Source organism: Bombina bombina, chromosome 4, assembly GCF_027579735.1.
Source record: "Bombina bombina isolate aBomBom1 chromosome 4, aBomBom1.pri, whole genome shotgun sequence".
Classification (NCBI taxonomy): Eukaryota; Metazoa; Chordata; class Amphibia; order Anura; family Bombinatoridae; genus Bombina; species Bombina bombina.
The window spans coordinates 120333173-120360805 of NC_069502.1; the positions used below are offsets into that span (position 1 = coordinate 120333173).

The window sequence follows — 27633 nt, forward strand, 5'->3', positions numbered from 1 at the left end:
GGCTTGCCCAGGCTTCACTTCGTGGGAAGGTTTTCGTACTTTGCATGCTGGTCTTCTGTCTTCTACTTCCAACAGCAGTTATAGTTTTTTCATACATGAGGATAATTGCCAAAGTTAAGTCTTCTGCCAAAGAAGTTGCTAATTTTGATTCCAGAATTCAGAATAACCATACACTGGAGATAAAACTGACTAAGGTATGCAGACATCATACACATGTATTTGGGTGGCTTGCCTAAATGGATACTGCTAATGAGAAATTGTCTGAATTTTTAACTCAATAGGGCCAAATTCTCAATTTCTGAATGGAGGTTGATGCTTTCAGGCTCGCCGGAAACAGCAGTTATGAAGCAGTAGTCTAAAGATCGCTGCTCCTTAACTGGTCCACCTGCTCATTGTCACCCCCTGCTAGCGGCCGATTGACCACATGAGAACCTGACTGAGTGGGTGGGTGACTGACTGCCTTAGTTACTGTGTGATTGGCTGAGTAAGAGACTGAGAAGGTTAGAGAATGACTGTCGAGTTTAGAGACTTTCTGCGTGACTTACTGGCTAACTGACCATCTGACTGAAAAACTAATGAATCAACTTAGAGAATAAGAGGGTGACCAAATGAGAGACTGATCAGGTGACAGTGAGATTGACCATGACTGATTGGCTGGCTGCGAGATTATTCACCTGAGAAATTGAGTAAGAGGCTGACTTATAATAACCTGAGCAAGTGCATAAATATCCAAAAAATGTACTGACTGGCTGATTAACTGGTTCACAGAAAGACTAATTAATCTGCTTAGAGAGTAATATGATGACCAAGTGAGATTCTGACCATGTGAAAGGGTGATATTTTATACGCGCACAAACACATATATATGCACATACACACACATATATACATGAATTAACATAGATACCAAATACACACACATACACACACACATGAGAGAGAGGGGAGAGATATGGAGGGAGGAAGAGAAAGAGAGGGAGGGAGGGAGGGAGGGAGGGAGAGGGAAGAGTTACAGGGTAAGAGGGAGAGAGAGATAGGGGTGGGAAAGAGAGAAAGCGAGGGAGAGAGAAAGGGAGAGAGATAGGGATGGAAAGAAAAAAAGGGAGGGAGAGAGAGAGAGAGAGAGAGGGCAGAGATAGAGTGAAGGAGGGAGAGAGAGAGTGATAGGGAGGAAAAAAGAGAAAGGGAGGGAGAGAAAGAGAGAAAGAGGGAGGGGAGAGAGAGATAGGGGAGAGATAGAGTGAAGGAGGGAAAGAGAGAGATAGGGAGGGAAAGAGAGAAAGGGAGAGAGAGAGAGAAGGAGGGAGTGAGGGAAGGAGAGAGAGAGTGAGAGGGAGGAAGAGAGAGAGAGGGATGGATGGAGAGAGTGAGGGAGAGAGCAACATTGTACAATAATATGAAATGTGTGATCACATTTTATCTAAATGAGTAGGCCCTTTGTCATCTTTGTCTTTGTCTACTGCAATGTTAGGATGAATGTATAAAAAAAATTCTGTAGTACACAGATATTAACACATACATGGCAACTGGCATTAATAAATCTTAATTGTTCTATCAATAGTATCAATAGTAAAATAAAATGTATTTACATACTGAAAATAGTGACAAGATTTTTATGACCATTAATCACTAAATCTATCAGAGCTCAGATACACATCTGCAGAAAACACGACATGCAGAGAAGGGAAATATAGGTACTCAGATGAAAGACAGAAAGAAAGAGCCTATTTAATCCCTTATGTTACTCATTTTACATAGACGCAGATAAATGTCTCCCACAACTTTATATGCCAGTAGGATGCCTACAAAAGACCCCTGAACAGATGCAGACCCTTATGTCAGATATATGTCAACATCAGAGTATAGTGCAGATATATATATACCCTCTGTTCTCAGCTATAAACCCAAGCACCATTTATTCCATAATGTCCTTCAGCTGCTTATCCCTAGGCTAAATAGAATTCTTGACCTGATAATTCAATGACATAGCAACCAGGCAGTTCCGTTTAACTGAATGAAGGGCCCATGCATGACCTTAACACAGCATGTGTAGCTCCCACATGTAGCTTACAGTCCCCAGCCTCCCTCTGACTCAACCACTTGGAACAGTCACAGACATGACAAAGTGAAAAGATTAAGTGAGGGGTATGTACAACCTATCCAGGCGTTCATAAGCAGCCGGCACCAATGTCTTCTCATCACTCCCTGAGTCCTCCATGTGTTCGCACCACTTCTTAATGCTGCAGACATTGTATACATAAAACTAAAAACAATGGCCTGGTAGAAGTGGCGACCCTTGTAGTTTTTCTAATGGCCCTTCTAAAGGAACATGTTAACCGTAAATCTTTTGGAAGTGATGCAATATGCTTGAAAATATCACATGAACATCTCTGTGTAAAAAAAGAAAGATGTTTTACCTCAGAATGTCTTCGGCTCACTAGAGTACATGCCCTGTGAGCAGTTATCTTTCAAATAATGTCATCTGCATGAAAAACAGCCAATCAGTAGCATCAGTGATGAATTCACATTTTGCTTTATTGTGATCTTGTTGGATTCACCATAATCTTATTTAATTACATAGTAAGCTTGCTTTAACTGACAAAAGGAAATAAAGTGTCTGTGCCTGCATATGCACACTGCTTGCAAGCGCCAGGACCAGCATCCTGATTGGCTGCTTAATGTCCCTCTACAAGGGGATGTGTCTACTGAGGACATTTTGAGGTAGAATATCAAGTCCTTGACTAAAGGCATATTTTTTAAAAATCTAAATGCAGCATAGTCACCTTGTGTTTTTTTTCAAAAATTATTTCCTCAAGGTTATCCTCTCAGGGTTATGTAATGCAGCATGTAACTAGCTGGATATGCTTCACCCATGTTAAAGCATTTACATATTTTGAATCATATTCCCACCTATCAAAATTAATAAAAACAATTGTGTCAAGTTAAGTCTAAAGAACCCTGGAGGGGATTTGGACTCAAAAGAATGCACTTTAGTAGCACTTCAATTACCCCTTAAATAAGAAACATCATCCTCGAGAGGCAAACAAAGAGTAGGGGGTTTAATAAATTAAAACTTAACTTTTATTATCTATTTTTATTTTTATAAAATAAAATGTGTGTGTGTTTGTGTAAAGTGGTTAAAATCACAAAGAGACTCGAATTTGCATCAATTTCAATAGAGTTTGAGCACTGGTATTCTGCACAGTGTTAAAAAGTGGATCCAATATCTAGGATTCACTCCCAAATTTGAGAGAAAAGTTTTAACTGTACCCAAAAAAATTCATTTGTGATTCAGATTGAGCATGAAATTTTAAGCAACTTTCTAATTTACTCATATTATCAAATTTTCTTCATTCTCTTGGTATCTTTATTTGAAATGCAAGAATGTAAGTTTAGATGCCGGCCCAACCTGGGTTGTCCTTGCTGATTGGTGGATAAATTCATCCACCAATAAAAAAGTGCTGTCCAGAGTACTGAAACAAAAAAAAGCTTAGATGCCTTCTTTTTCAAATAATGATAGCAAGAGAACAAAGAAAAATTGATAATAGGAGTAAATTAGAAAGTTGCTTAAAATTGCATGCTCTTTCTGAATTACAAAAGAAAAAAATTGGGTTCAGTGTCCCTTTAATACTGCAGTATTGTATAAATATTAACGCATGGTCCAACTTTATATATTGCTTGGTAAGTTGGTGTGCCCAAATCTTTTATATCTAACTCCGTATTGTGATTTTAAGTGTTCTTATAGTTGAGCACTTTTTAATTTAGAGGTGATCTTAAAACTTGGCACTCTGTATTTCCAGCGTTATAATTTGGTGATAATTATCAAATCTTATGCAACACACTCTCTGAGATAATATGGAGACTTGTTGTTTCTTAGGGGCTATTATGTTATAGCACCTTCAACGTAGGTGTATATACGAGGCACTAGGCCACACATTGGTACTATTTAGTAAGTTGGTGTGCCCACATCATTTTATCTTACACAATCTTATAGTTTTAAATGTTCTTGGGTTAAACACTTATTAAATCAATAAAGGTCTTGAAGTTTGACACCATGGCCTCTAGTTATCAAGCTCGGTAAAGACTTGCCAGAAACAGCAGTTATGAAATAGCGGTCACAAAGACCACTGCTCCATAACCTGTCCATCTGCTCTGATGAGGCGGACAGTCATTGCCGGAAATCAACCCGATCGAGTACGATCGGGTTGATTGACACCCCCCTGCTGGCGGCCAGTCTGCAGGGGGCGGCGTTGCACCCGCAGCTCTTGTGAGCTGCTGGTGCAATGCTGAATATGGCGAGCGTATTGCTCGCCATATTCAGCGATGTCTGTCGGACCTGATCCGCTCTGTCGGATCAGGTCCGACAGACATTGATAACTATAGGCCCATGTATTTTCAACGTTATGATTTCACAGAAGCTCTTGTGAGCTGCTGGTGCAATGCTGAATACGGCGAGCGTATTGCTCGCCGTATTCAGCGATGTCTGTCGGACCTGATCCGCTCTGTCGGATCAGGTCCGACAGACATTGATAACTATAGGCCCATGTATTTTCAATGTTATGATTTCACAGAACTTGTGTATACATTTAGCAGTCAAACATACTTATTTTACTGTTATGCGCTTTTGTGAACAAGTATGTCTGCTTTATTGAATAGGTCTTATAATCTTGCAGATACTATGCCTACTTTTATTAAAGTGTGTGATTTTCTATTGAGATCAGGGGTTAAGATATAAAAGAATAAGTACTATTGGCTATTATGAATAGCCTTAGTTTCAAATTTAATGATACATCAATTGTATTATTTCACTCTCTATATGTTATTGTAAGAGCAGTTGATGTGTCGTGTTTCACGTGGTTTGGTATTCATAAATACATTATGCTTTCATCTTGTATTCAGACTATTATTGTAGTAAAAAATTGTCAGCAAAATGTTAAGGTTACCACGTCATGCGTAATCACTGTTGCTCGTCTTGTGTCGCTAATATTTGCACTACAATGTATCAGTTAGTATGTCTAGTACTGAAGGCGTTTCTAGAATGTCCCCTTTTTTATATTTCGTCTGCTCAATTATATTGAAAATATGATGGCTTTAACCACAACAGAAGATTATAAAGTATCAACTTCCATTATTAAAACTGTATCTATAAACAGCTACACTTGCTAAGTGGTGCTTAGCTAGACGCTACTGAAGTCGTTACGGTATACACAGTGTGACTGATATCTTGTTTAGTTTGATGTTAACACTATATCAGTGATATTCTATATGGTTTTAAATTCTTCACTTTATAATATTTCGTCTGTTCACTTATATTGGAAATATAATAGTTTTAACCACAACAGGAAATTGTAACGTATCAACTCTGGTTATTAAAAATATGTATGAACAGCTACACTTGCTAAGCAATGCTTAGCTGGACGACATTGCAGCCGTTACGATATACACAATGTGACTGATGTCTTGCTAAGTTTGATGTTAACACTTTATCAGCGATATTTTATATAATTATTTTCTAACAGTGTCTCTATATTATTTCTGAATTTGTTTGCATTACGAGTCTTTTTGTTGTTTAAAAAACGCTAATCGGGTATTAAGGAATACCCTCCCTTAACATGTTTCGCCGACTTGATCTCAGCTTTTTCAAAAGGTCAAAACAATTGTGTATTAGTTTATTAAGAAATTTAAAAATATAGTGTATTTATCATAAAGCTACTGCCCTACAAAGAATCCTAGACTGGCACAACTCACACAGCACTTAAAGGGATAGGAAAGTAAAAGATAAACTTGTATGATTCAGATAGAGCATGTCATTTTAGGACACTTTTAAATTTACTTCTATTTTCAAATGTGCTTTGTTCTCTTGGTATCCCTTGTTGTTCAGCTGGCTGCTAGCAGTGCAATGCTGTAACTTCAGCAAAGAATTAAAAGAGAATGAAGAAAATTTGATAAAAGAATTAAATTTGAAAGTTGTTTAAAACTGTATGTTCTATCCAAATCATTAAAGAAAATATTGGAGTTTTCTGTCCTTTTAAGCATTGGTTTCAATAGATTCTCATGTACTAAAAGCCCCTCAGGTGGGAACTCTGTGCTGGGTCTTAAAGGAAAGTAGCCCTATAACATGCCAACAACTTCACATACACAAAACACTTCAGAAGTTTCAGAATAGTACAATCTCCTCAAAGTATAAATAGAATCACTATACTGAAATATGCTCAGTTCCAAAACTTGCTTAGTCCTCAAAAACAAGATCTGTTAAGACCATTTTTTAAACTCTATGTTTAGGAGAGAAACCCATCTCAGGACTGCTCTCTGGCTAGCAAGATAACCAAAGGAAGATATTACTCAGGTTCTCCTTCTTATACCCGAAAATGGCAAATAGATCTTAATATACAATTTTCAGATTCAGACTGGAAAATTATTTTTAAATAGACTAAATGTTTATCAGTCTCCCCCACAAATATTAGAGATGAACGTTAAAGTTCTTCTCAGATGGTATTTAACGCTAACTAGATTAGCTACAATTTACAGAACCGCTTCTGGCCGATGTTTGTGAGGATGTGAGACACATGGCACACTTTATCATATGTTGGAATGCCCAGTAATGTGTCCCTTGTGGATGGTATTATAAACTAATTTTAAATTAATTTTCACTAATCCCTTCACATTTACCTCTAGAATAGCATTACTTAATGACTTACCGAAATCATAGTTTAAAATTAGAACAAACAGCGCCAAGTCACTAATAGCCAGACACTGGAAAACACCAGTACCCCTTAGTAAAAATCTGTGGCTATAGAACTAATGCACCTTAGAAATGTATAAAAATAGACAGCGCCAACAAATATAGGTTAAATAATATATATTTATTTGAAAACAATTTAATGTAGCATAGTATCATTTTATCATAAAGCATATGCAAATATACAGACAAAATAATAAAAGCAGAGTCCCCACACTAAGTTTTAAACAATACATAAAAAGTGGTTTTAAAAGCATTTAAGTGGAGAGACAAAAAAAAAATGCTTGCCTGGCCAGGCCTGTAATCCCCGCTGCAATTCAGGGTTCCTCTCCTTCCTCAGGTGAAACTGGATTGCAGTTAAAAGGACATTAAACCCACATTTTTTCTTTCATGATTTAGAAAGAGTGTACAAATCTACACAACTTTCTAATTTACTTCTATTTTTTTATTTGCTTCATTCTCTTGATATCCGTTTGCTGAAAAGCATATCTAGATAGGCTCAGTAGCTGCTGATTGGTGGTTGCACATAGATAATGTATGTAATCTGCTCACCTATGTGCATTGCTATTTCTTCAACATAAGATATCTAAAGAATAAAGCAAATTAGATAATAGAAGTAAACTGGAAAGTTGTTTAAAATTGTATTCTCTACCTGAATCATGAAAGAAAATATTTGGATTTGGTGTCCCTTTAATTGCCTTACTACGTAGAAGCTTTTAAAGCATGTTGTAGCCAATGTTTTGGTTTGTTAAATAAAATAAAAAGTACTATTTATAAAAACCTTGCTTCTATTGGCTACAGTTTACAAAATAAGTTACTAGCTTTTGATTGACAGACTAAGCGGCCAATAACTATTTAGGATGTGGCTTGCTTATAATCGACAGGTTAACCAATGAGTATCCAGATTTAAATGTTAACTATAAAAAGCCACAAAATATTATTCCAATAAAAAAGTCAAACTGACATCTTTATAGGATATATATATATATATATATATATATATATATATATATATATATATATATATATATATATATATATATATATATATACAAAAGCAGGGAACCAGCACTCTTTTTTACTTATACAGCTGCCGGGTGCGCTTACAAGCCTTAAATATTCGCACAACAAAGAAGGCACTCTCCGTGTGCATATGCCGTTTATTAGTAAACGTTTTCGGGGTCTCCCCCGTCCTCAGACCACTTACAGGCATCAATGAAACATCACCTTAAATACCTACTTACCCCCACCGTGAAGCACCGCCATCAGACTCCCAGCTTCCGTGTAGCGCAACTGCTCATGCGCGCCCGGAACTAGGGAGAACCAACGGGGACAAACTACAAAACAAAAGTGCAAAGTCAAACATCTTAACGAAAACATACAAAAGTGCAGCAATTCACCTACAGCAAAGTAACTAAAATAGGTGCAGTGTTACATACTATTATTTCTGCCTTTGCCTAAGCACACTGTCACTAGATTAGGTCTTACACACCCCTTCAGCTAATTCGTAACATACATATCAAGTGTTTGTCTACATTCTAATCTTTAAAGCAAAATATATAAAGGGGTGCCTAAATGTACTGTATCCACTCATTATGTGGTAAACTAATGCCCTCAACTTGGAATTAAGTACATAGTCAAAAACCGTTACTTCAGTACTCATTAAACAAACTTAAAGAAATTAATTAGTCAGCTATAGGACACGGATAGACCTGTCAATTCATCCTAACTAAGATGACCTTAAATAGCACATACCATCTACTCCATCTTACTCAATGCAGCCTAGAGTTTCTTACTTCGGCAAATCTCTCATTGAGCATAGAGGTCCTAGGTGTTAACAGAACACCCAATGCCATAACCTCATTTAAGTCAAATTGTTAGAACAAGTTGCCCACATAGTAAGTGTAGGTGCAAACTGTCCCTAAATACCCTACAGGCAAAACAGGAGGCAGTGGGCGTACATCCACTACAACATTTATAAAAAGCATTGGTAGTCCAACTGGACATTGAGCCCCTTTGGGTACATGGTCTCCAGATTAAAAATCCACTGGGACTCCCATTGTAGTAGACGTCTGCCCCTGTCACCACCCCTAGAATTACGTGGTATGTGGTCTATGATAATATAGCGAAGGTCAGACACAGCATGACCACTGGTACAGAAGTGGTGAGCCACCGGTTGGTCCGAATCACCATTCTTGATTGCCAGCCGAATCGCTGACCGGTGGTTCGCCATCCTCGTCCTGAGATCATCCTGGGTCTTGCCCACGTAAAATTTACCACACGGACAGTGCAATAAGTAAACAATATACGTGGTTGTACAAGTAACCCTGTGCTGGATGTGGTACTTTTTATTAGACCATGGATGTTGGAACGTGTTGCTCTGGGTTAACCCACTACAGGTAGTGCAACCACTGCAGCGGAAGCAACCTTTTTTCGTGGTTTTTAACCATGTACTTGGCATATAGCTCTCACTATTATCAGGTCTTAGTAACATATCTTTCAGTGATCTTCCACATTTGAACCCAACAAGTGGAGTCACACAGGATGCAAAGGGTAAGGTTTTGTCACTCTCCAGAATGTCCCAATGTTCCTTCAAGATATTGGAGAACTGTACTTTTTCCGGTGAAAATATGGTGGTGAAGATCATTTTCTTTTCACTCCTATCTTTCTCCAATTTAGTGAGTGCCTGTTCCTGTGTAAGCAGTGATGCCTCCACTAGTGACTGGTCAAGATACTTGGATCCATATCCCCGATCTGTAAATTTCTTGTACATCTCGTGTAATTGCTGTTCCTTCTTCTCCTGGTTGCTATTATTGCGTATCACTCGCTTAAACTGTGACCTTGGCAGTGATTTTTTCAAGCTGGGAGGGTGACAACTTGTGGCATCCAGTAACGAATTCCTGTCCGTTTCTTTGTGGTATAAGGTAGTACTGATGGCTGTGTCCTCTTTATAAATTCTTAAGTCTAGGAAATCGATGGTGTTTGAATTATAGGTCATCTTAAATTGTACTTGTGGATTCACTTTGTTCAATTCAGAATACCACACCAATAGATCATCCTCAGTACCACACCAGATAAGGAAGAGATCATCTATGTACCGTCGGTACATCCTTATCCTGTGATCTTCAAAGGCGGTGGTAGCCACCGTTTCAAAATGGGCCATGGGGAATCACTGTATATAGACTGGTCACATCCAATGTGACCAGAATATCATCCTCACCACATGTCTGGCAGGTCTTCAGCAGCTGGATAAGCTCCATGGAATCCAAAAGAAAGGAACTGGTGTGTCCCACAATTGGTTGTAAAATAGTGTCCACAAAAGTAGCCAGGGGTTGTAACACAGATCCCCTAGCCGATACAATTGGCCTTCCTGGAGGAGTGATGGGATTTTTGTGCACCTTAGGTAAGGTGTAGATCACAGGGACAATGGAATGTTCCACTTGTAAATAATCCCTCAGGGCTTTATCTATCATGCCTTGTTGATGTAGACATTCCAGATAATTGTCAATTCTTGTTTTAAATGATCCTGTAGGATTGCCCGGTAATCGTCTGTATGTCTCACTATCGGATAGTTGCTGCACAATTTCTTGCTTATAATCACGATAGTCCTGCAAAACCAGGGCTCCTCCTTTGTCCGCTTCCCGTATCAACAAGTCTTTGTTATTCTGTAGACTTTTAAGAGCTAGGCGCTGTTCTTTATTCAAATTATTCCGAAAGTTATTTCTACGGTCATAAAGATCAGTAATCATGTCCCCCTTGATCATTCTTGCGTAAGTGGCAATGCTTGCATTTGTACTTCTTGGATCAAACTTGCCCTTCTTACGTAGGCCCACCGGATCCTCTTTGGGGATCCCAAAATGTTCCTTCAACCTCAAGGATCTCTGGAATTTAAAGAGATCAACATTGAGGAAAAATTCATTAGCATATAGGGTCGGGATAAATTTCAGACCTTTCTGTAATAGTGATTCTTCAGATTTAGTCAAAACATAGGAGCTTAAGTTCATAATGATATTCCTAGATCCATCAGTGTTCTCTACTTGCGCCACTGCCGGGGAGGTCTTCCCCTTGTTCTGCGACCCATGCCGCCCTCGCCTCTGGTGTGGCCTATGCCCTGCCCGTTTTTTGAACGAGTGGTCATAGATTGGGATCCATGAGGGAACTCACTCCTAGTGGGCATACAGCCTTCTGGATCAGAGCTATTGTCAGAGCTCTCCACTGTAGTTAATGACCTAGGCTTGAACACTCGTGCACGTCTATTCCTAGAAAAGTTAGCCCTCTCCTGGGGACCCAGCAGCCACCTATATATGCGCTTCTCTTTGTAATCCTGTGTTACTGCTTCCCACTTACGCTCTTTAAAGGTCAACAATTTTTTTTCATAAGTGTCAATGCTCGCTTTTAACTTGTCAAGCCAAGCCTCACTAGAATCCTCAGTGAGCTTAGTCATGAGTGGACTCAAAGTTCTGGAGTTCTGATTCAATCTGTTTCAATTGGTCACTTACCTCTTGTATGACCAACAACATTAGATCAAGAGAGCCCTTATTCAGAATACCACACCACTTGAGGCAGAAGGTAGGGTTATTGCGCCCTATAGTGGGTATGTTTTTAATCCTAAAACCTTTTGGAATGAATGCCTTCCTATGGTATTCTGATAAGTAGCATCCATGAAGTTGCAAATCAATTTTTTTCTTCCTTAATTTCACCATATAGTTAAAGATCTGCTCAGGTTGTTCCCTTTGCTTTCTAATAGTGATGGCATCAAACCGAATTCTTTTAGCATCAGCATCTGAAAATTGGAACATATTTGCTCCCTCTATGTTTTCTTCCAACTGTTCATCCACCTGGGAGGCCTCTGTATCCTCTTGACTCATAATTCAGTCTGTGTATGTACTGTCCAAATAAATGCTGCACCACCCCGTCACCGTTTAAAAACAACTTAACAGAATCAGTCTGTTACACAAATAGTGTCCCTGTATGTACTCCCAGGGTGAGGACAAATATCCCAACAAGGTGCTGCAGGTCCAATCAATAAATGTATACAAAAGCAGGGAACCAGCACTCTTTTTTACTTATACAGCTGCCGGGGTGCGCTTACAAGCCTTAAATATTCGCACAACAAAGAAGGCACTCTCCGTTTACATATGCCATTTATTAGTAAACGTTTTCGGGTCTCCCCCGTCCTCAGACCACTTACAGGCATCAATGAAACATCACCTTAAATACCTACTTACCCCCACCGTGAAGCACCGCCATCAGACTCCCAGCTTCCGTGTAGCGCAACTGCGCATGCGCGCCCGGAACTAGGGAGAACCAACGGGGACAAACTACAAAACAAAAGTGCAAAGTCAAACATCTTAACGAAAACATACAAAAGTGCAGCAATTCACCTACAGCAAAGTAACTAAAATAGGTGCAGTGTTACATACTATTATTTCTGCCTTTGTCTAAGCACACTGTCACTAGATTAGGTCTTACACACCCCTTCAGCTAATTCGTAACATACATATCAAGTGTTTGTCTACATTCTAATCTTTAAAGCAAAATATATAAAGGGGTGCCTAAATGTACTGTATCCACTCATTATGTGGTAAACTAATGCCCTCAACTTGGAATTAAGTACATAGTCAAAAAACGTTACTTCAGTACTCATTAAACAAACTTAAAGAAATTAATTAGTCAGCTATAGGACACGGATAGACCTGTCAATTCATCCTAACTAAGATGACCTTAAATAGCACATACCATCTACTCCATCTTACTCAATGCAGCCTAGAGTTTCTTACTTCGGCAAATCTCTCATTGAGCATAGAGGTCCTAGGTGTTAACAGAACACCCAATGCCATAACCTCATTTAAGTCAAATTGTTAGAACAAGTTGCCCACATAGTAAGTGTAGGTGCAAACTGTCCCTAAATACCCTACAGGCAAAATAGGAGGCAGTGGGCGTACATCCACTACAACATTTATAAAAAGCATTGGTAGTCCAACTGGACATTGAGCCCCTTTGGGTACATGGTCTCCAGATTAAAAATCCACTGGGACTCCCATTGTAGTAGACGTCTGCCCCTGTCACCACCCCTAGAATTACGTGGTATGTGGTCTATGATAATATAGCGAAGGTCAGACACAGCATGACCACTGGTACAGAAGTGGTGAGCCACCGGTTGGTCCGAATCACCATTCTTGATTGCCAGCCGAATCGCTGACCGGTGGTTCGCCATCCTCGTCCTGAGATCATCCTGGGTCTTGCCCACGTAAAATTTACCACACGGACAGTGCAATAAGTAAACAATATACGTGGTTGTACAAGTAACCCTGTGCTGGATGTGGTACTTTTTATTAGACCATGGATGTTGGAACGTGTTGCTCTGGGTTAACCCACTACAGGTAGTGCAACCACTGCAGCGGAAGCAACCTTTTTTCGTGGTTTTTAACCATGTACTTGGCATATAGCTCTCACTATTATCAGGTCTTAGTAACATATCTTTCAGTGATCTTCCACGTTTGAACCCAACAAGTGGAGTCACACAGGATGCAAAGGGTAAGGTTTTGTCACTCTCCAGAATGTCCCAATGTTCCTTCAAGATATTGGAGAACTGTACTTTTTCCGGTGAAAATATGGTGGTGAAGATCATTTTCTTTTCACTCCTATCTTTCTCCAATTTAGTGAGTGCCTGTTCCTGTGTAAGCAGTGATGCCTCCACTAGTGACTGGTCAAGATACTTGGATCCATATCCCCGATCTGTAAATTTCTTGTACATCTCGTGTAATTGCTGTTCCTTCTTCTCCTGGTTGCTATTATTGCGTATCACTCGCTTAAACTGTGACCTTGGCAGTGAGTTTTTCAAGCTGGGAGGGTGACAACTTGTGGCATCCAGTAACGAATTCCTGTCCGTTTCTTTGTGGTATAAGGTAGTACTGATGGCTGTGTCCTCTTTATAAATTCTTAAGTCTAGGAAATCGATGGTGTTTGAATTATAGGTCATCTTAAATTGTACTTGTGGATTCACTTTGTTCAATTCAGAATACCACACCAATAGATCATCCTCAGTACCACACCAGATAAGGAAGAGATCATCTATGTACCGTCGGTACATCCTTATCCTGTGATCTTCAAAGGCGGTGGTAGCCACCGTTTCAAAATGGGCCATGGGGAATCACGGTATATAGACTGGTCACATCCAATGTGACCAGAATATCATCCTCACCACATGTCTGGCAGGTCTTCAGCAGCTGGATAAGCTCCATGGAATCCAAAAGAAAGGAACTGGTGTGTCCCACAATTGGTTGTAAAATAGTGTCCACAAAAGTAGCCAGGGGTTGTAACACAGATCCCCTAGCCGACACAATTGGCCTTCCTGGAGGAGTGATGGGATTTTTGTGCACCTTAGGTAAGGTGTAGATCACAGGGACAATGGAATGTTCCACTTGTAAATAATCCCTCAGGGCTTTATCTATCATGCCTTGTTGATGTAGACATTCCAGATAATTGTCAATTCTTGTTTTAAATGATCCTGTAGGATTGCCCGGTAATCGTCTGTATGTCTCACTATCGGATAGTTGCTGCACAATTTCTTGCTTATAATCACGATAGTCCTGCAAAACCAGGGCTCCTCCTTTGTCCGCTTCCCGTATCAACAAGTCTTTGTTATTCTGTAGACTTTTAAGAGCTAGGCGCTGTTCTTTATTCAAATTATTCCGAAAGTTATTTCTACGGTCATAAAGATCAGTAATCATGTCCCCCTTGATCATTCTTGCGTAAGTGGCAATGCTTGCATTTGTACTTCTTGGATCAAACTTGCCCTTCTTACGTAGGCCCACCGGATCCTCTTTGGGGATCCCAAAATGTTCCTTCAACCTCAAGGATCTCTGGAATTTAAAGAGATCAACATTGAGGAAAAATTCATTAGCATATAGGGTCGGGATAAATTTCAGACCTTTCTGTAATAGTGATTCTTCAGATTTAGTCAAAACATAGGAGCTTAAGTTCATAATGATATTCCTAGATCCATCAGTGTTCTCTACTTGCGCCACTGCCGGGGAGGTCTTCCCCTTGTTCTGCGACCCATGCCGCCCTCGCCTCTGGTGTGGCCTATGCCCTGCCCGTTTTTTGAACGAGTGGTCATAGATTGGGATCCATGAGGGAACTCACTCCTAGTGGGCATACAGCCTTCTGGATCAGAGCTATTGTCAGAGCTCTCCACTGTAGTTAATGACCTAGGCTTGAACACTCGTGCACGTCTATTCCTAGAAAAGTTAGCCCTCTCCTGGGGACCCAGCAGCCACCTATATATGCGCTTCTCTTTGTAATCCTGTGTTACTGCTTCCCACTTACGCTCTTTAAAGGTCAACAATTTTTTTTCATAAGTGTCAATGCTCGCTTTTAACTTGTCAAGCCAAGCCTCACTAGAATCCTCAGTGAGCTTAGTCATGAGTGGACTCAAAGTTCTGGAGTTCTGATTCAATCTGTTTCAATTGGTCACTTACCTCTTGTATGACCAACAACATTAGATCAAGAGAGCCCTTATTCAGAATACCACACCACTTGAGGCAGAAGGTAGGGTTATTGCGCCCTATAGTGGGTATGTTTTTAATCCTAAAACCTTTTGGAATGAATGCCTTCCTATGGTATTCTGATAAGTAGCATCCATGAAGTTGCAAATCAATTTTTTTCTTCCTTAATTTCACCATATAGTTAAAGATCTGCTCAGGTTGTTCCCTTTGCTTTCTAATAGTGATGGCATCAAACCGAATTCTTTTAGCATCAGCATCTGAAAATTGGAACATATTTGCTCCCTCTATGTTTTCTTCCAACTGTTCATCCACCTGGGAGGCCTCTGTATCCTCTTGACTCATAATTCAGTCTGTGTATGTACTGTCCAAATAAATGCTGCACCACCCCGTCACCGTTTAAAAACAACTTAACAGAATCAGTCTGTTACACAAATAGTGTCCCTGTATGTACTCCCAGGGTGAGGACAAATATCCCAACAAGGTGCTGCAGGTCCAATCAATAAATGTATACAAAAGCAGGGAACCAGCACTCTTTTTTACTTATACAGCTGCCGGGGTGCGCTTACAAGCCTTAAATATTCGCACAACAAAGAAGGCACTCTCCGTTTACATATGCCATTTATTAGTAAACGTTTTCGGGTCTCCCCCGTCCTCAGACCACTTACAGGCATCAATGAAACATCACCTTAAATACCTACTTACCCCCACCGTGAAGCACCGCCATCAGACTCCCAGCTTCCGTGTAGCGCAACTGCACATGCGCGCCCGGAACTAGGGAGAACCAACGGGGACAAACTACAAAACAAAAGTGCAAAGTCAAACATCTTAACGAAAACATACAAAAGTGCAGCAATTCACCTACAGCAAAGTAACTAAAATAGGTGCAGTGTTACATACTATTATTTCTGCCTTTGTCTAAGCACACTGTCACTAGATTAGGTCTTACACACCCCTTCAGCTAATTCGTAACATACATATCAAGTGTTTGTCTACATTCTAATCTTTAAAGCAAAATATATAAAGGGGTGCCTAAATGTACTGTATCCACTCATTATGTGGTAAACTAATGCCCTCAACTTGGAATTAAGTACATAGTCAAAAAACGTTACTTCAGTACTCATTAAACAAACTTAAAGAAATTAATTAGTCAGCTATAGGACACGGATAGACCTGTCAATTCATCCTAACTAAGATGACCTTAAATAGCACATACCATCTACTCCATCTTACTCAATGCAGCCTAGAGTTTCTTACTTCGGCAAATCTCTCATTGAGCATAGAGGTCCTAGGTGTTAACAGAACACCCAATGCCATAACCTCATTTAAGTCAAATTGTTAGAACAAGTTGCCCACATAGTAAGTGTAGGTGCAAACTGTCCCTAAATACCCTACAGGCAAAACAGGAGGCAGTGGGCGTACATCCACTACAACATTTATAAAAAGCAGATCTTTATGACCGTAGAAATAACTTTCGGAATAATTTGAATAAAGAACAGCGCCTAGCTCTTAAAAGTCTACAGAATAACAAAGACTTGTTGATACGGGAAGCGGACAAAGGAGGAGCCCTGGTCTTGCAGGACTATCGTGATTAAAAGCAAGAAATTGTGCAGCAACTATCCGATAGTGAGACATACAGACGATTACCGGGCAATCCTACAGGATCATTTAAAACAAGAATTGACAATTATCTGGAATGTCTACATCAACAAGGCATGATAGATAAAGCCCTGACGGATTATTTACAAGTGGAACATCCCATTGTCCCTGTGATCTACACCTTACCTAAGGTGCACAAAAATCCCATCACTCCTCCAGGAAGGCCAATTGTGTCGGCTAGGGGATCTGTATTACAACCCCTGGCTACTTTTGTGGACACTATTTTACAACCAATTGTGAGACACACCAGTTCCTTTCTTTTGGATTCCATGGAGCTTATCCAGCTGCTGAAGACCTGCCAGACATGTGGTGAGGATGATATTCTGGTCACATTGGATGTGACCAGTCTATATACCGTGATTCCCCATGGCCCATTTTGAAACGGTGGCTACCACCGCCTTTAAAGATCACAGGATAAGGATGTACCGACAGTACATAGATGATCTCTTCCTTATCTGGTGTGGTACTGAGGATGATCTATTGGTGTGGTATTCTGAATTGAACAAAGTGAATCCACAAGTACAATTTAAGATGACCTATAATTCAAACACCATCGATTTCCTAGACTTAAGAATTTATAAAGAGGACACAGCCATCAGTACTACCTTATACCACAAAGAAACGGACAGGAATTCGTTACTGGATGCCACAAGTTGTCACCCTCCCAGCTCGAAAAAATCACTGCCAAGGTCACAGTTTAAGCGAGTGGTACGCAATAATAGCAACCAGGAGAAGAAGGAACAGCAATTACACAAGATGTACAAGAAATTTACAGATCGGGGATATGGATCCAAGTATCTTGACCAGTCACTAGTGGAGGCATCACTGCTTACACAGGAACAGGCACTCACTAAATTGGAGAAAGATAGGAGTGAAAAGAAAATGATCTTCACCACCATATTTTCACCGGAAAAAGTACAGTTCTCCAATATCTTGAAGGAACATTGGGACATTCTGGAGAGTGACAAAACCTTACCCTTTGCATCCTGTGTGACTCCACTTGTTGGGTTCAAACGTGGAAGATCACTGAAAGACATGTTACTAAGACCTGATAATAGTGAGAGCTATATGCCAAGTACATGGTTAAAAACCACGAAAAAAGGTTGCTTCCGCTGCAGTGGTTGCACTACCTGTAGTGGGTTAACCCAGAGCAACACGTTCCAACATCCATGGTCTAATAAAAAGTACCACATCCAGGAGATGTGGGCAAGATCCAGGATGATCTCAGGACGAGGATGGCGAACCACCGGTCAGCGATTCGGCTGGCAATCAAGAATGGTGATTCGGACCAACCGGTGGCTCGCCACTTCTGTACCAGTGGTCATGCTGTGTCTGACCTTCGCTATATTATTATAGACCACATACAACGTAATTCTAGGGATGGTGACAGGGGCAGACGTCTACTACAACGGGAGTCCCAGTGGATTTTTAATCTGGAGACCATGTACCCAAAGGGGCTCAATGTCCAGTTGGACTACCAATGCTTTTTATAAATGTTGTAGTGGATGTACGCCCACTGCCTCCTGTTTTGCCTGTAGGGTATTTAGGGACAGTTTGCACCTACACTTACTATGTGGGCAACTTGTTCTAACAATTTGACTTAAATGAGGTTATGGCATTGGGTGTTCTGTTAACACCTAGGACCTCTATGCTCAATGAGAGATTTGCCGAAGTAAGAAACTCTAGGCTGCATTGAGTAAGATGGAGTAGATAGTATGTGCTATTTAAGGTCATCTTAGTTAGGATGAATTGACAGGTCTATCCGTGTCCTATAGCTGACTAATTAATTTCTTTAAGTTTGTTTAATGAGTACTGAAGTAACGGTTTTTGACTATGTACTTAATTCCAAGTTGAGGGCATTAGTTTACCACATAATGAGTGGATACAGTACATTTAGGCACCCCTTTATATATTTTGCTTTAAAGATTAGAATGTAGACAAACACTTGATATGTATGTTACGAATTAGCTGAAGGGGTGTGTAAGACCTAATCTAGTGACAGTGTGCTTAGACAAAGGCAGAAATAATAATATGTAACACTGCACCTATTTTAGTTACTTTGCTGTAGGTGAATTGCTGCACTTTTGTATGTTTTCGTTAAGATGTTTGACTTTGCACTTTTGTTTTGTAGTTTGTCCCCGTTGGTTCTCCCTAGTTCCGGGCGCGCATGCGCAGTTGCGCTACACGGAAGCTGGGAGTCTGATGGCGGTGCTTCACGGTGGGGGTAAGTAGGTATTTAAGGTGATGTTTCATTGATGCCTGTAAGTGGTCTGAAGACGGGGGAGACCCCGAAAACGTTTACTAATAAACGGCATATGTAAACGGAGAGTGCCTTCTTTGTTGTGCGAATATATATATATATATATAATATATATTAATTAACTTATAATTTTAAATTATAGAGATTTGTACATCATATCTCTTAGTATAATTATTAAATAAATAATGTCCACTGCTGGTTACAATGTTTCTATAACTTTAAAATAACATTCAATTTAATTTTTGTTTCAGTGTTGTTTCCTTATTATTAATAAGGAAACAAAATTGAAACTATAACTATAATAAAATAAAATTCTATTTAATGTTTGTTTCAATTTTGTTCCCTTAAAGGGACAGTCTACCATAGAATTGTTATTGTTTTAAAAGATAGATAATCCCTTTATTACCCATTATTCCCCAGTTTTGCATAACCAACACATTTATATTAATATACTTTTTACCTGTGTGATTACCTTGTATCTAGGAACCTTCTTCCATCCCCTGATCACATGACTGTTACTGTTTATTGTCTATTGTCTTAAATTTAGCATTGTGTTGCTAAATCTTAAATAACCCCCTGTGCCTGAACACAGTGTTATCTATATGGCCCACGTGTACTTTCTGTCTTTGTGTTGAAAAGAGATTTAAAAAGCATGTGATAAGAGGCAGCCCTCAAAGGCTTAGAAATTAGCATATGAGCCTACCTAGGTTTAGTTTAAACTAAGAATACCAAGAGAAAAAAGCAAATTTAATGATAAAAGTAAATTAGAAAGTTGATTAAAATTAAAAGTCCTATCTGAATAATGAAAGTTTAATCTATACTAGACTGTCCCTTTAATATTAATGTTACCTGTTTGACTGCCAGTAACACACACACAGCAGTGATTTCACCATCTCTTTTTTGCCAGTAGCGCACCAACAGCAAAAATGTTACCCCAGGAACTACAAATAACAAATACCGAGCAGCTTATAACACCCCCTATGACTACCAGTAACACATAAGACAGTGACACTTTTTACATCCTTGGCTGCCAGTAACTCAAATTAGTGCAGTGTCAGTCCTTTCTGAGGCATGTTTGCAATGTTTAGGCATAAGGGTTCTTTAAAATGTCAGCATTTTTGCATATATGTTACTGGACAGCCTAAAATACAAGACGGTCCTCTTCAATACTGAAAACTTGTCAGCCCTACCCCCCCCCCCCCCCCCCCCCCCCGAGAGATATAATTGCAAATGTTGTAACCTGAAGATCCAGCAAATCGAATAACTTTTTTGGGCAATGTTTACATGCTTTTCAATACCCAGGTTACAGATTTAGTTTTTTTTGCCTCGCTAGGGAGTGTGGGACAAAGCACAGTTTTTATACAAAAGCAAGAGGTTTTAAATGTCCCCTTTAAAACTTTATTTTCTGGAGGTTAAATTGTATTTTTTTTTTCTAAAAATCACTAGTGTTCTGCCCAAAGACAAATGTGACAATCCTGCAATGCTAAAGCATTTTTTTTATCTTAACTGAAGATTTTGAATGGCAACGTTCCTCGAAATATGTTTGGGTATCTAAACTTTGTTTTACAGTTTGTTTGTTTTACAATTTCTTATTCTTCATGTTATTTTTCTTTTGTCCACTAGGTGGCAATGATGATCTGTGCAGGATTTCTTATTGCTTGGATACCCTATGCAGTTGTGTCTGTCTGGTCAGCTTTTGGGCAGCCAGATTCTGTTCCAATTGAATTTTCCGTGGTTCCAACTTTACTTGCAAAATCAGCAGCTATGTACAATCCAATCATTTATCAAATCATTGGATCCAAATTATCTTGCTGCAAACCTGGCAAACCAATTCAGAAGCCAAATTCTAGGTATGAATTATTTCTTCTGTTATACACTATCAAAATATTAGTTATAGGTTGTCATTTGATGGTAAATATCAGATAAATAGTGTGCTGTAATGTTTTGAGTTGACAATTCTCAAAATTGCAAAAAACAAGAGAAAGAAAAAGGGCAGTATAGTTGGTTAAAAATAACTTTTATTATTGATCAAGTAAAGAGATCAAGGACCTGAAAAAATAACTGATATCCTAAAACCCTACTAAATGAAGAAGGTGCCCAGCTTTACTGGTCTATAGCAGCAATTGTAGTTGTCTGGTGGGGACAGTCTCAGAACTCACTGAGAGCCCAAAAGAACAAAAATTTGGTGGGGAGGGAGGGGGGGGGGGCAAAAGTCTGTTTCAAATGCCAAACTCTTACAATCTTATATGTAACCATAGCAAACCCATTGCCCAGTATGCTACATCTGCTCAGAAAAAAAAGCACAGACTGGTGTTTGATATCATTAGCACCAGATAACTTGTCCTATGGCATTGATACATGCTTGTAAATTATTATCACCATAGCAATTATTTGCAAAGATTATGGAATCTGTTCATTATAAAAAAAAAAAAGTGTTCATAGATAGATAGATGATAGATAGATGATATATAGATGATAGATAGATATATAGATAGATGATAGATAGATAGATAGATAGATAGATAGATGATAGATAGATAGATAGATAGATAGATAGATGATAGATAGAAATATGATCAATAGATTAATGATAGAGAGATAGATAGATAGATAGATATATAGATAGATGATAGATAGATAGATAGATAGATAGATAGATAGATAGATAGATAGATAGATATTCATTCAAATGCAAAACAAATATGCCAATGCCAAACTTTAGGTTCTGTCACTCAAATACAAAGAATTAGGGAAAATCCTGGCTTTAAGTGTTTATACTTAATAGGGATTTGCAACTAATTCCCTTTTTTTTCTTGGGATATGTGGCCCCACGTGACATACAGTATAATCACCATGTACTACTATTAAAGGGACATTACAACACTTGTTTTTGTACAAAAAATGTAATTTCCCACATGCCCTAGAAAGGCCAAAATGCAAATGACCTAAACTAGAGAAATCACTCAAAACACTTTTTTGAGCATTAAACTGCAATACATGTACTGTCCTTCACATCTAGAACTTACATATAAACAGCTCTCAAGATAAAATTTACCTTTCTAAAGTTCTTTGTGGAACTGATGAGATTTGTTAGCTAAAACAAAAAACAAACAAACAGCACATCCACGACTCAAAGGCTCTTTAATATACAAGGGATAAAACCGCACTAAAATGCACTTACTTAAAGGGACATGAAACCCAAAAATATTCTTTCATGATTCCATTCCAATATACTTATATTATTTAATTTGCTTCATTCTTAAAATATCCTTTTTTGAAGAAATAACAATGCACATGGGTGAGCCAATCACACAAGGCATGTATGTACAGCCACCAATCAGCAGCTACTGCGCCTATTTAGATATGCTTGTCAACAAAGGAAATCAAGATAATGAAACAAATTAGATCATAGAAGTTAATTACAAAGTTGTTTAAAATTGGATGCTCTTTCTAAATCATGAAAGAAAATATTTGGGTTTAATGTTCCTTTAAGACAAGATCTGCATGTCCCAATCGGAGAGTTCCTTTACACTGCTTTATCCTCAAGTGACTGCAGCATTCACAGCAACTCCCCGCTCTGTAATTGTTCCACAGAGATTGTTTATAGCTAAGTGCGTTTCCTCTGGTTCCTGCAGAAATAATCTCTAGTGGAGACCATCTGAGTTATGCTGTGTGACTGCAGACAGCGTCAATATCAGCGCTATTTCATAGCCAGGAGTTTGTTTTTCTGATTACAGCTGTGTCCTTTTCAATATGGCCACATATATAGATACATAACGGGTACCGATCTAATATACAGATAAGCACTAGTGTAGATAGACTGTTCCAAATGCCTTTATTTAATACAGAGTACAGTCATTGGGGCATATTTATCAAGCTTCAAATGGAGCTTGATGCCCCGTGTTTCTGGCGAGCCTACAGACCGCTGCTCCATATCCTGTCCGCCTGCTCTGAGCAGGCGGACAGACATCGCCGGAAATCAACCTGATCGAGTACGATCGGGTTGATTGACACCCCCTGCTGGCGGCCGATTGGCCGCGAGTCTGCAGGGGGCAGCGTTGCACCAGCAGGTCTTGTGAGCTGCTGGTGCTATGCTGAATACGGTGAGCGAATTGCTCGCCGTATTCAGCGAGGTCTGTCGGAACTGATCCGCACTGTCGGATCAGGTCCGACAGACCTTGATAACTTGGGGCCAATGTCTCTGCAAAATATCATATTTATTAATGTACTAATGATTACAGGTGAATTAGCCATTTTTCTTTTAACGGGGGTTTTATTCCTCTACTCACTGTCCTTTTAATGGCCATTGAGTTAACTATGTAAGTATAGAAATTAAAAAATATGAATATACTTTTTTAGTAAAGTTTAATCATTAAAGATATATTCTTTATCTGCACACATGCACAGGCACCCACATGCACAGGCACCCACATGCACAGGCACACACATGCACAGGCACACACATGCAAAGGCACACACATGCACAAGCACACACATGCAAAGGCACACACATGCACAAGCACACACATGCACAGGCACCCACATGCACAGGCTCACACATGCACAGGCACCCACATGCACAGGCACCCACATGCACAGGCACCCACATGCACAGGCACACACATGCACAGGCTCACACATGCACAGGCACCCACATGCACAGGCACCCACATGCACAGGCACCCACATGCACAGGCACACACATGCACAGGCTCACACATGCACAAGCACACACATGCACAACCACACACATGCACAAGCACACACATGCACAGGCTCACACATGCACAAGCACACACATGCACACACACACATGCACAGGCTCACACATGCACAAGCACACACATGCACAAGCACACACATGCACAAGCACACACATGCACAGGCTCACACATGCACAAGCACACACATGCACACACACACACATGCACAGGCTCACACATGCACAAGCACACACATGCACAAGCACACACATGCACAGGCACCCACATGCACAGGCACCCACATGCACAGGCACACACATGCACAGGCTCACACATGCACAAGCACACACATGCACAGGCACACACATGCACAAGCACACACATGCACAGGCTCACACATGCACAGGCACACACATGCACAGGCACATACATGCATAGGCTCACACATGCACAAGCACACACATGCACAGGCTCACACATGCACAAGCACACACATGCACAGGCACACACATGCACAGGCTCACACATGCACAAGCACACACATGCACAGGCACACACATGCACAAGCACACACATGCACAGGCTCACACATGCACAGGCACACACATGCACAGGCACATACATGCATAGGCTCACACATGCACAAGCACACACATGCACAGGCTCACACATGCACAAGCACACACATGCACAGGCACACACATGCACAGGCACACACATGCACAGGCACATACATGAATAGGCTCACACATGCACAAGCACACACATGCACAGGCTCGCACAGGCACACATGTGCACAGGCACGCTCATGCACAGGCACACACATGCACAGCACACAGGCACACACATCCACAGGCACACACATGCATAGGCTCACACATGCACAAGCACACACATGCACAGGCTCACACATGCACAAGCACACACATGCACAGGCACACACATGCACAGGCACACACATGCACAGGCACATACATGCATAGGCTCACACATGCACAAGCACACACATGCACAGGCTCACACATGCACAAGCACACACATGCACAGGCTCACACATGCACAAGCACACACATGCACAGGCACACACATGCACAGGCAGACTCAAGCACAGGCTCGCACAGGCACACATGTGCACAGGCACACTCATGCACAGGCACACACATGCACAGCACACAGGCACACACATCCACAGGCACACACATGCACAGGCTCACACATGCACAGGCACACACATGCACAGGCACATACATACATAGGCTCACACATGCACAAGCACACACATGCACAGGCTCACACATGCACAAGCACACACATGCACAGGCACACACATGCACAGCCAGACTCAAGCACAGGCTCGCACAGACACACATGTGCACAGGCACACTCATGCACAGGCACACACATGCACAGCACACAGGCACACACATCCACAGGCACACACATGCACAGGCACACACATACACATGCACAAACAGGCACACACATACACATGCACAGGCACAAACAGGCACACACATACACATGCACAAACAGGCACACACATACACATGGTCTATTTCATCCCAGTAACTTAGGTGGAATAGCTAGTATATGTTCTGATGTGCAGCTATTATTGTGCTTCTTGTTAACCCACTTTGAGCATCACCTTAAAGAATTAATAGATTTATCCCCACCTCCCCCCCCCCAAGGTTTTAGGCTTTATTTGGTCATAATATTTTTTGGTGAGGATGTAATGTGACTTTTTTTCATGGCATTTCAAAAGTAAATGTTCAAGTGCGCATTTGTGTATATGGTGTGTGTGTATGTGTGGGTGTAGTGAGTGTATGTGTAGTGAGACTAAAAAAGTGCTCCCCCCCCAAAAAAAAATGCTGCCCTAGGCAAGTGCCTTGTTTGCCAAAATACACCCTGCCCTGTCTAAACCAAATGAAAGTGGTGCAACATAATTTTAAAATGCTGGCAATAAAATGTCACCTGATTATATGTAAAAAAGGAAGATATTTTACCTTACAATTTGTTCAGCTTATCAGAGTAAGTGCTTGATCTGCATGGTGGAAACATCCAATCAGCACCATCAGTGCTGAGTTCACACTTTGCTTTCTGTTATCTCCCAAGATTTCATAGTACTGGGACTAGCATCCTGATTCCCTTTGAGGTAAAATATGTTCCTTATATATATATATATATAGATGTTCATGTGATATTTTCTAGTAAACTTTTTACTGATATACTGCATCACTTTTCAATGATTTAACATTTTGGAATCATGGTGCTATATTAAAAAATTGCAGTATAGGAAATCAGTAAAAAAATAATTAACCTTACACAATTAAGTTAATGACACACGTGTGTGTGTAGTGTGTGTGTGTGTGGGGGGGGGTCTAGAGGATAAATAATACCTCCAAATAGTTGTCGGTTACTCATTCCAGGTACATGGCGTTTCCTATTTCTGTCATATGATCAGGTTTGGTGACCTATCCCTACCTGCATTCCTCAATATCCACCTCTTGCCCAGTAGGCTTCCCTTCTTGCTTGATAAACTGCACTAAAATCAATTCTTATTTTTTACTTAAATGGACATGAAGCCCAACATTTTTCTGTCATGATTCAGATAGAACATACAATTTTAAACAATATTCCAATTTACTTCTGTTATCTAATTTGCGTTGTTCTTTTGCTATTATTTGTTGAAAGCATACATATTTAGGCTCAAAAGCTGGGAGTTAGCTGCTGATTGGTGGCTCCACATATATACAACCTATCATTGGCTTACTGGTGTGTTCAGGTAGCTCCCTTTAGTGCATTACAGCTCTTTTAACAAATTATAACAAGAGAATGAAGCAAAATTGATAACAGAAATAAAATGGATAGTTGTTTAGAATGATATGCTCTATCTGAATCATGAAATAAGTTTCCGTGTGTCGTGTCCCTTTAAATCAGGAACCAATATTGATATGTTTAGGCCTTATGCCCATCTATAAGAAATCTAGGGTTTTGTATATTTGGTCAGGATTATTTACCATAAAAATAACTTATTACTGAAAATGTTTTACTTTTTTGTTTCCACAGGATCTACACAATAAGCACATATAGAAAGTCAACGGACTGATTTCCCTTTGGAAAGTCACTGAAAAGGACAAATACAAATTGTTAAAGATCTTTTCGGGTTTAAAGAGTTTTGGATAAGAAGATATCTGTGTATTTTAAATAAATGATTATTTTCCTATGGTTATGTATATTATAAAGTTTTACGAATAAAAAATTCTAGCAATGGTAGAGTCAAAACTGATTTTAATATTTTATTTATAAAGTATACCTAAATAATGTTGTTTATTTAACCAATAAACTTGCACTAAGTATCTTTTTTTTTTTATTATTTTTTTTATTTATTTTTAATTTTTTGGAGACACTGTCACTCCCATATCTGAAATTATGGCATAAAATCTGACTTTACAAGAATAGAACAAAAAACTAGATTTGTTATGTATATTTATAAAATCTCATTCATATCAATAAAAGACAAATATATACTACAGACTGTATTAATTACACAGTACAGACAATATAATTATTGCATATTTCATGTTTGTATCTATTTGATGCCCTTGATTTCTTCAAATTATATAGTGCATAATTTAACATTCTGATATATTTGGTTCTGATAGTACAAAAGCTTTTCTAAGTATTGTATTCTTCCATCCCTTTGGATTAAATTAAAATTGTGGTTGCCTCACCTCATTGTATTGTGTTTGTTTTTTTGGTTTTTTT

General features: G+C 39.6%; 1 protein-coding gene across 1 annotated transcript in view; it reads left to right on the forward strand.

Annotated features, from left to right (window-relative positions):
• The window catches only part of OPN5 (opsin 5), a 373243-nt gene extending 346093 nt beyond the window's left edge, over window positions 1–27150 (forward strand). Inside the window, exons 5-7 of the mRNA XM_053709616.1 lie at window positions 1–194; window positions 20789–21015; window positions 26935–27150. The exon at window positions 1–194 is cut by the window's left edge and continues 141 nt beyond it. Of these exons, the coding sequence (XP_053565591.1) occupies window positions 1–194; window positions 20789–21015; window positions 26935–26974 (461 nt within the window). The 3' untranslated portion in view covers window positions 26975–27150. The remainder of the gene's footprint in view (window positions 195–20788; window positions 21016–26934) is intronic.
• The last annotated feature ends 483 nt before the right edge of the window (window positions 27151–27633 follow it).